The sequence below is a fragment of the Macrobrachium rosenbergii genome, chromosome 3 (genome assembly GCF_040412425.1).
Source record: "Macrobrachium rosenbergii isolate ZJJX-2024 chromosome 3, ASM4041242v1, whole genome shotgun sequence".
NCBI lineage: Eukaryota > Metazoa > Arthropoda > Malacostraca > Decapoda > Palaemonidae > Macrobrachium > Macrobrachium rosenbergii.
In genome coordinates this window covers 81,568,970-81,579,970 of record NC_089743.1, presented here as the reverse complement: position 1 = coordinate 81,579,970, position 11,001 = coordinate 81,568,970, and the positions used below count along the sequence as shown (strand labels likewise).

Here is an 11,001-nt window from a genome sequence, read left to right as displayed (position 1 = left end):
CTCTCTCTCTCTCTCTCTCTCTCTCTCTCTCTCTCTCTCTCTCTCTCTCTCTCTCTGTAAGCATCCGAAAATTTTATGTAAGTTAAATTCAAGTTGTGATGAAGAGGACTTTGTATTCCGTCAACAACCTCCAACCTTACTGCATCACAATTACAGTTTTGCAGAGAAAGAGTTTAAATAAACTCCTAGAAATTTTAAAACATTTCCGCGTCTCATGCCCTGAAATGAGCAGGAATTACTTTAGATTTATTTACGATTTTATTGCACTGAGTCCTTTTGGAGCGTGTTAGTATACTTCATTAACATTAATAAGTTTTGCCAGCTTGCCAGTGGAAGGTTATGGCTTAAATAATTAGTATTAACAGATTTACTTTAAATTTGCTGTCCAGTCCTCATTGTGACCCATTGCTGGTCACGCAATTGATCTGATGAGTGTTTCTAAAATCTGGTTTATGGGATGAGGCTGCTAGCCCCGATCGATATACTAGTCGCCTGACGTGACCCAAATTTTTCTTTGCTTAGAGAATGAAGAGACCAGTTTCCTGGAAAGATGTTATTGTGCTCTTAATTTACGTATTTATGACTCTTACTTTTACCGATTTTATAGTATTTACAGAATTTTTAAATACTTTTCATTGGGACGCTTAGCGGACGTTGTGAATTCCATAGGGCTTTCTTCTCTACCGCCCATATTTAAGTGTAATCCTGTTGAAGAACTTACTCATTATTTTATCTGACTATTTTTCCTTAGATTGTTGGCTTCCTAGAAACTTAAACTGTAATTCGACCCAATAATGGCAGAAACAGGGAAGGGATATTTATTTGGTCAACCTGAGTTAAAATTTCAAGAATTCTTTTCTGGCCTTCGAGCTAGTTGCTCATAATGGAATGTAGACTGAATGAGACCCTTCCGGCCTCCCCACCAAACACCCCACCACACCCCCTCCTCCCAAAGAAAGAGGGGGAAAAATAGAAGCGGTACCTCCCTCTTTAATGAGAAACAATTAATTATGCGAGAAAACTGCCTTGTTAGCGTCCCGAGGAAAAGTTACGTACTTTCAGAGAGGAAGTTTTTCCTCATTGGAGGAGGAGGAGGAGGAGGAGAAAAGAGATGAAATGAGCAACATTTTAAGAGACCGACCCCGCAATTAGATTGTCTGATTACGTTTGTCTTCATCTTTTTTTTATTATTATTTATTTCATCGCTGTCATTCATCTTGGCATTATCAGGGCATTATGTTCTTGACTTTGCTTTTCTGGGTTATATATTTTGATTAATAAGTATCTAAGACATTTATAAACCGGTTAAAAGACATATGCTGGATGTATTTTTTAAAAGCCCTGAATATATTTGCATGATTGTCATGACAAAGAAAACTGGTTGGAAGATGCCCAAGAAAATAAATGCTTATGTCGAGTGTTTCCTGTCATTTGGTACATGTCAGAAATTGAATACTGGGATACGTTGAATTGAATTATTTCTTCCTAAAGACGATTAAACAGATACGAATATTCCTCGCTTTAATTTTGTATATTTATATATTGGCGGTTGTATACTTTTTTTATTTTGTTTCTTTGAGTTAAGTAAATGGATAAATTATTTCTTCCTAAAAAGACGCAACCTTTAATTTTGTTTATTATTGGCGGTTGCAAAAATGGTGTTTTGTTTCTTGGTGATTTAAAAGTAAATGGATAATTGTGTTGAAGTATACAGTACGTAAGGGAGATTGTAAAGAAAATATGGGCCTTCCTTAAAAGAGCACGTGGCTTCATTTCTTTCAGTTTTGATGTTTGTAACTAATTAAAAATTTTCATTACATAGCAATTAGCGTTCCCGAATTACTGGGAGGTAATGAACAAGAAGCGACAAACTTCTAAACTTAACCCATTTTATGTTTAGTAATTTGATTGGGTTAACCTGAAAATAACTTAATTTGATTGGGTTTTAACCTGAAAAGAACTTAATTTGATTGGGTTAATCTGAAAATAACTGGTAAGAGTTATTTTCAGAACTAACCTGAATTTCTAAAGTGGATGAGACTGGGTTAATTATACGTAGAGTAAGCAGTTCTGGAAGAGTGGTAGGACGTGAAAGCAACTAGCCAAATATCAGCGGAGCCCCAGGAAAAAAAACTTAAATGATCAAGATTACGGATTATGAATGCACCGTCGAAAGAGAGAGAGGAAACATAAGTACCATAAATTGTGAAATTTACTTAATAAAAAAAAAAAGTATACCTCAGTTTTACCAGACCACTGAGCTGATTAACAGCTCTCCTAGGGCTGGCCAGAAGGATTAGACTTATTTTACGTGGCTAAGAACCAATTGGTTGCCCAGCAACGGGACCTACAGCCATTGTGAAATCCGAACCACATTATAGCGAGAAATGAATTTCTATCGCCAGAAATAAATTCCTCTAACTTTCATCAGCCGGTTGGGAATTGAACTCCGGCCCATCGAGTGACAGTCCGAAGCTCTACCGACTCACCCAACGGAGGGCTATTTACTTGATAATATGGCTGATACCGCATCTTCCTAATTATGTCTTAAGTTGCAATGACATGCAGGGAAGGGAGAGTCATGGTCCATCCAGAGGAAAACCGCAGCCTTCTGTTCACTGAGGAAAGGGGGACAGGCACCTTAAGAGAATCACTGAGAACGAGAACAAGTGAACAAGTTTCATACTTCTTTTGTGGATTTTTTTCGGGAGGAATGGTATTAGTAACTGCAAGTTAGTATGAGTCTTTGTGGCCCTTATTTATGGACAGGGGCTGACTTGAAAAACTTCACGTTGTATTTCTGATCGAGATCAGAGAGGGTTGATGACTAGTGGGACTCATTTAGCTTTGGAAGCTTGTGAGTCAGAAATCTTTATTGTATTTGTAAGGGTTATTTTTCTTTATAAAATTTTACCAAGATGTTGTAGGTGTGCTGAATGTTGTATTAGAGTGATATATTGATATACTATATATTTTTGACTTTTACAAATGATACATTGAATTGATTTTAATCGTGGATTTTTAATATGCAATCTATTTACATTTCGTATATGACTCATGATACTTGTTTTTCGATTTCATTGTGTTGTGGTCACTTTGTTTTCGTTACTAGACTGATGACCTATGAATATTTTGGTATTCCCTGTAATTGCTAATTCCTGATCTACCTTACTGCAGCTGCTGTTATGTAAAGAATAATCGTTATCATATTAATTACTTTGTTGTTGTTGTATTTTTTATTAATATTGTTGAATGAGACCAGGAGGCCAGTAATTTACCGAATAATGTCCGTGTTTCCCAGGGAGGAATATTCCATTTATGGTAGTGATGCATTTCATTTGTTTCTCAGCTTTCAGGTCATAAATATCTTTTCATTGTAACTGAATGTTTTCCATCGGTTAGAAAATTTCCTTGTTAATCATGTGCCTTGGGTCAGTGACTTTCCAGGGAATATTCTCTTTTCTCTGGACGTTGATCTTTGTTTTTGCAACACAGATATTTCTAGAATTTGCAAGATTTGTCACATCCTAATAAAAAAATTTTTCTTTTCAGAAATATTTTAGTTATATTTTTGTCAGGTTCATTTCTTTTGCCTAGCCATTCGAAATGTTTTATAGTCTGGGGAGTATTCTGAAGGATCCATTATAAGTCTTATCAGTCGGTAACGTTACAATTTTATATGAAGGCTATGTAGTTCAATGTGCTTGGAAGTGTCCATCTGTAAAGGTGCAGTAAAAACACATTTCTCCGTAAATACACCGATACAAAGAGTTTATTGACCTGAGCAACCATTCGTTAGTGTCTGTGCCTTGGACATGCTTTATATGTTGTGACAAGGCACATGTGTGATTTATTTTTGTCGATTTAATCTTGAAACTTATTCGGTTCCTAAAACTGGCTGACGTATTCAGTGGATTTCACACGAGTATGGCACCTGCGCTGCTCAGGACTCGTAGTAGGCATTTCGTGGTGATTACGTTTTATTTATGACAAGCAGGTGATTATTGGGCATTTGTGATTAATAGGTGACATTCGGCCAGGACACCCGTATAAAGACTAATTGGATATTTTATTTTCCGTCGATTCCAGCTGTTATTAGTACGTGTCTCCTTTATATGTCGAGCTGCCTTTTATGACTGATTAATTTCAAGTTCCCAAATGTTGAATAAGAGCCATTTCTACATTTGGAAAACCGCGTTGCGTGTGCAGTAGTTGTGGCTGTTAAACGAGTCACCTGAAACTTGAAGCAAGTCATTAGTGACTCATTTAATGAATAGATCTGGTCATTAATAGGACTTGCATTCAATTTTCTAATTGGTGTCAGATATTGACGTAGAAACATTTCGTCTCTCAGAACTGACTGTACGATATTCGCTATATATAGTGTGTGTGAGCTTTCTAGGAGAAATTTGAAGCTTCATTAGACACGACGACCATTTGGAATAAAGTCAAAATCAGACTCTGTCAGTCGTTGCTCGCAGTCTCTCGAGAATAAGACCAAAATGGATTGGACAAACTTCCTTTTCCAGCAGACTGGATGGTGTGGTTCTTCTTGATGGTGGAAATGCAGAGAGTTTTGGTTGGATTTTTAGCTGTAAAACTTAAAATTTCAATTTTGTTTTTGTTATGTTTCTCCAAATTTTCTCTTGGTAAATACCATGTTTTCCATATTAACAAAGCAAATTAGTTCATCTATCTACTGTATATATACACATATGAATATATAAATAAATATATTTATATATATACATATATATATATATATATATATATATATATATATATATATATATATATATATATATAATCAGATCTTGACTCTTTTAATATTAAAATTTCAGTGGTACAGTTTTCTCAACTGTAAAACGTAATCTAAATTTTTCTGTAGTATGTTTTAGATATAATAGAGTTATAATACTGTATGTGCTTCATATCAGTGTTAGGTGTGGTTTATATAAATGGTATCTACAAGTGAGTTATTATATATGCCCTTATTCTATATAAATTTACAGATGCACATTCTTTTTATATATATATATATATATATATATATATATATATTATATATTATATATATGCATATATGTATATATATGTAATGTATGTATGTATATATATATATATATATATATATATATATATATATATAAAATCATATTCGTATATACATATATGTACAAATATAATTAAAGATTTAGATTTAAGATCACATTAAAACACTGCATACATCCACACAAGCATTTGATAAACTTGAATAGAATTTTTTCTTTTCTGTTCTTCAAAATCAGTAATATTTACTGGTATTTCTAATTACAGTTTCGCCCCCGAACAACAATGGCGACAATTGCCAGACGGAAGGTAGGAATGAATTAGTTCTAGTGTAACTAATCCAGAATAACAAAAACTAATCCGTCTAACCCTCTTTGATGTGCAACTAATTACTGTAGTTTTTTTTTTTGTTTATTGTCAGTTCCACAAACACTAACCTATTTAGTTAATGACTGTCTAACCATTCAGTTTTAATTGCAATTAGAGACTGATCATTGATCATGATTGTTATTAACACCGCTTCAGAAGTCTCTCCTTTAAGAATGGCGTTGCAAAACGCCTCTATGTCGTTAATCTGTGAGACATTGAATTAACTAGAATATTGCATGAAGAACTTGTTTGTCTAAGATTTAAATCAGTATCTTATTAACTGCAAAGTTATTTCATTCTTAGATCTACATTTCAGATTCTCTCAAAAATTTTGCGAATAGATAAAGTAGCTATTATTGCATGTACAACATTAAGTTTCAAACAATCAAGCTTTTATCTAAATCGTTCGTGCCTGAAAATAGTGTAAGCTATGCAGGCTATACAGATTGAGGTATAACGGAAATACGATAGAAGAAATCAGCTGTTACTTTTGCATAATTGAAATACATAAGCTTTAAACCCATGTCATATATACACTGTCATTTCTGCTTTCTGTTTTATTTTGTTTGAGTAGATAGAATTGGTGTTTAGCGTCAGCTGTAAGCCTAAATGTTAACTAGGTGTAAATTGTTCGTATGTAGTTGCAGATATGGCCCGCCTAGTGCTTGCTTTGTTGTAGTGCTATTGTGTGTTATTATTTGATGTTGTTGTTGTTGTTTGTGGGTGGTGCTACCGTACTTGTCTGCATATAGCGTTGAGGAGAACTGGACCCACGAATTTTCCGCAAGATCTTTGCCGTACAACGAAAGTTCTCTCCCTTCTCACAACTGAAGAGAATGTAAGGCTGACTCATAATTGTGGATGGCTTTTTATATTTGTTTTTGTGGAATTACATGGATTGCGTCTTAATCTGCATGATTTAAGACCCAGGTATTGTAGTCTATTTTGTCATTTTGTGGAGAAAACAAGACATTGGTGTCCTTTATGAATATTTTCTGTCATTGCACCTATTTGCGGGGTCAGTGGTTTTTTTATAGGTGGATGCTGCTATTGATAATTCAGGATAGGATTGTGCAAGAAAATGTCAATAAAGTTTCAGGTATAGGAAATGCCACTGCTAACACAAGCTTTGACATTTTAAGTGGCTGTTTTTTCCCTTCAAAATTTGGCCCGTAAAATCCCTGAAACACAGAGAATTTAAGAAAAAAAAATATTTTTTAGTTTGCGAAGCTAACTTTGTAACCTCATAATTTCAAAAGCTTCATTTACTAATACTTTTTATTGATTAGCCATCAACGTTCTAAATATAGTTTTTGTACTTATCTTTTTGTATTGTGAGAAGTTATGAATTGATATTCAGGGCCAGCAATAATTTGTTTGCATTCACTTTCGCTAGAGTAATTGGCCTGTCACATTCATGATTAATTATAAAAACTGACCTTTGTGTACACTTTATGAAACTGAAATTTTTTACTTTCTAAAATCTGTTTGCAAAATTCATCTGCCATAGAAAACTATATACTGTCTTGTGTTGCCGTGGGATTTACACAGCTCAGGACTCATTTCGTATTTTTTTTAAATATCTACCAAGGTCTTTTCGTGGAATTTCCGACACGAAATGGTTTGATGGGTAGTGAAATTTAGGCAATAAAATACTAAGTACAAATTTGTATTTTTGGTTGTAAGCAGACACAGAACAATGTGTGATATGTACATGGAGGCAGATTTGCTTGAGTTGGAAGACACCAAAAACGTAGTTTAAAAAATGCGAACCGTAAGAATCCTTTGGTATCGCCAACCGTGAGTATTGGTCGTAATTAATGTTACCCGAATGTGTGTGCGCAGCTTCAGAAGAATCCAGAGGTCATTCACTTGACTAGCAAACTTGATCTGAATAGAAATGTCGTGTAAAAATAAATGATCAGAGCAAAGTGAACAGAAATCTTAATAAAATCGATTGGTAAATGTTAATAGTAATTTACAAAATAGACAAATCACGGAAGAAAAATCAAATTAGCTTAAATATGTTGTAAATCGCATTGTAGCGACATTAATACAGAAAAAGTCCAAAGTATTATAGAGAGCAGTTTTATAGTTCCTGAAACCCTCCCAGAGAATAACATTGTGAAATTGAGATACTTCAAATGCAAGTTCGAGTCCTTGCGGGGGCAAGCATTCTTTGGCAATGGCAGGGAGGGCCAAGGACGTAAAGCTTGCGAAAGGAATGACTCCATGATTGTGTACGAGTATGTGTATGCATGCATGTGTTGCACATTCTTATGTGGGGGAAGGTATATTTATAAAATATTATGCCTTAAATTTAGTATGGTAATTTGGAATAATTGTAAATAATCTTCTCCTTCGACAAAATGCTGTATATTAGAAGTCGCTGCCAGAAGTGTTTCAAAATGTGACATCCATCACTTTTGTTAAAAAGATTTCCCGTTTTTGCTTGTTGGGATTGAAGAATTTTTGCCAAGGCTTTATCTTATTAACGGAACAAATAAAAACAACAAATGACTGCGTTCATTAGTCTCCTGACCCGTCCTGCTGTTGTCATTGGCTCCATGGCAAACAACCCGTTAGGTTCCTGGTATTGGTGGAGCTTTGGAGCTTTGGAGACGGCGCGTGCGTTAAATTAATAGCCTTGGGTTTTCTCTCAAGTCTTTTGGATATTTTAGATTGCTGCTCTTCAGGTATGCATTCTGCACTTCTGTGTACGGGATATGATGTATAACTTTTCTATGAATATGTATATCCTCATTCGTGTATAATAACAGCTTTTTCATAGGGTTATAACGATAAATATCGGTACTCAATTTTTTGTCGTGCTGTTAGAGTCGTGGGTGAGATGTGTACTTGATTTCGGTCTTCGTTAGTTTCACATAATAGTTTTCTTACAGAGTTGTTATTCTTCTCTTTTTTTCTGTCTGCCAAGTAGAATATATTGTAAAGTGCAGAAGACATTTGTTAACCGTCACTTGACAACTAATTCATTTTATAATTTTGATGAAATTCTCTGATAACAATTAAAAATCATTACGGCGAAACAGTAACGCAGAGCGAAAGTTCTTACATTACAAAACGTATATGGTAATGGATAGCTTAATCAGCTCAGTCTATTCAGACTGTATCCAGTCGGATGCAGAATTTCGTCCAGAAGCCGAGAGATAATGAAACTGGTCAGCGCCATTAGCCATTGTTCGAGTCTGTGATGAAATGACAGTTTTTTTTTTTTTTTTTTTTTTTTTGACTCAGCGTTTTTCCTTCCCTTTTTTTTTTCCTTCTCGTCTCTGAAAAGGAAGAACTACCGATCGCTCCCTGGATTTTTCGTCCAGCGGGATTTCGGTAATAACGGTTCCTCGTTCCACGAACGCACCTGCGTGGTTGTCGTCGGTGGCAAGAAGAACCCTGTTGTTATGAATTAAGCTGGCAAGAAGAACCCTGTTCTGTTGTTATGAATTAAGCTGGTCTTAAGCCAGAGCGTACGCTTGGAACTGTGTTTTAATAGGTAATAATATCTGAGTTTATGTGCTGAAATTTTCTATATCTAGATCCATCACTTGATAGGACGAACTGGAAACGAACTGTTATCAAGTTTTTACGGAAATAATATGTGTTGAAAATATATATATATATATATATATATATATATATATATATATATATATATATATATATATATATAGCTATATATATATATATATATATATATATATACTATATATATATATATATATATATATATATATATATAAATGTGGAAAGACTGCAGTAAATTTTTCAGGTCAGGAATATTCTTGTTCGTACTCTCTCTCTCTCTCTCTCTCTCTCTCTCTCTCTCTCTCTCTCTCTCTCTCTCTCTCTCTCTCTCTCTGCATTTGTATAACATGTAGGGACGTTAAAAACTTTCTTTAAGTTTGAAATTTCAATTAATTTTTTTTTTCACTCACTTCAGTGTTTTCTTTATTTATTAAATGATCAGTAAATGTTGTAAGCACTCTATTGAAATATGCAATACTCGCTCTCTCTCTCTCTCTCTCTCTCTCTCTCTCATCGTGTGTGAGAAAGGGGCGGGAAAGGGGGTGTATTGGGTGAGGGGGAGGAGGGTTTGGGAGAAACTGTGGAGGGGTTGGCTTCATTGCGAGTCACAATTAGCGTCCTATTCATAGAAATGGGGTTAATTGTTTTAGGGACCAGTCTCTCTCTCTCTCTCTCTCTCTCTCTCTCTCTCTCTCTCTCTCTCTCTCTTCTTTCACGAGCTCCCAGCTGAGAACAGCCCCCTCCATTCCATCCTCGTACCTTGTATAAATAGGATACAACACTCTTGATTAATAGTTGTTTGGGACAAAGTTTTCCGAAGCCAGTCGATGGAAAACATCATCATGGGCAACAACGTACATTAAAATCATATTGTCACAACAACATCGACTGGGGTTGTGGCCACCATATTAACAACAGCAGCCGCAATAACGTCGATAACTACATTAGCAGCAAAATTTAAGTATATAAATTTACAGCAATATATAATCAACGATTATACAACAACATTGATAACAATAACGACAACACACGAACAAAGTAAGTGACTTGCGTAAGCGAGAAAGAATAAAATCAAGGGCTGTCGAGACTTTCCCTCATTCTGTCACTTTTTCCTTATTTACTAATACTGAAGTCAACCCTTTTTAGAGCCCCCCCCCTCCCCTCCTTCTATCCCTCTCCCGTGAGTCTCCTGGGAGGAAATTGGGGCGGGGGCCTGGCTCTCTTCTTTGAAAAGAAAATGGCGTCCCTGCTGATGGATTATACAGCTCGATACCTATTTAATGATGGATACATTTCGATGGTGGCCGTCTCTCTCTCTCTCTCTCTCTCTCTCTCCTCTCTCTCTCTCTCTCTCTCTCTCTCTCTCTCTTTAATCTGAAGAAATGGCATGTTTGAAATTCACCTTTTGCCATCAATGTTTTTATTCATGACACTATCCAGTGATATATTGCTGGGGCAAACGCTGCATGTAATTTGGTAAAAAAAAAAAAAAAAAGATAGCTATATTTATTTGGAATGTTGTGCAAAGTCTTTTATTTAGATGAAGACACTTAAGTAGTACTGGTCCCGGCCAATAATTCCATGCGCGACCGCCAAGAAAAGCTATAGACTATTTTGTTACACAAGGTCCTTGAACACCGGTGTTGAACACGGCATTTGGCCTGTATCTCTTCCTGATATATATATTAGAGAGAAGGATAATCCCAAGTGTAGCAACCTGGTTGCGATGCGTCGGTATTTTCGAGCTTTATGTTCGTTCGTAAGAGAACTTTGTGTCCTTTTTCAGCATCACATAACACATTTTTCATGCATGTTCCCTTACGTAATGTACCATCAGTGTTTTGCCTCATTCATTAAGTCATACTGTCTCCTTCGTTAGGTTTATTTATTCAGTTTGTATTATAGTTAATTGCCTAAGTATTTAGGCTTTATTTTTTGACTAGGTTGCTCTCGGAAAGATACAGGAAGGTCTTAACACTAGTCAGATGGCTAGATCTTGTGTTTGCTCTTTTGCGCTTTCATAGGAAAAGAACGTTAAAG

General features: G+C 35.4%; 1 protein-coding gene across 1 annotated transcript in view; it reads left to right on the top strand.

Moving 5' to 3' along the window:
• trh (trachealess) overlaps window positions 1-11,001 on the top strand; it is a 1,401,459-nt gene that overhangs the window by 1,231,846 nt on the left and 158,612 nt on the right. Inside the window, 1 exon segment of the mRNA XM_067083537.1 lies at window positions 5,317-5,358. Within this exon segment, the coding sequence (XP_066939638.1) occupies window positions 5,317-5,358 (42 nt within the window).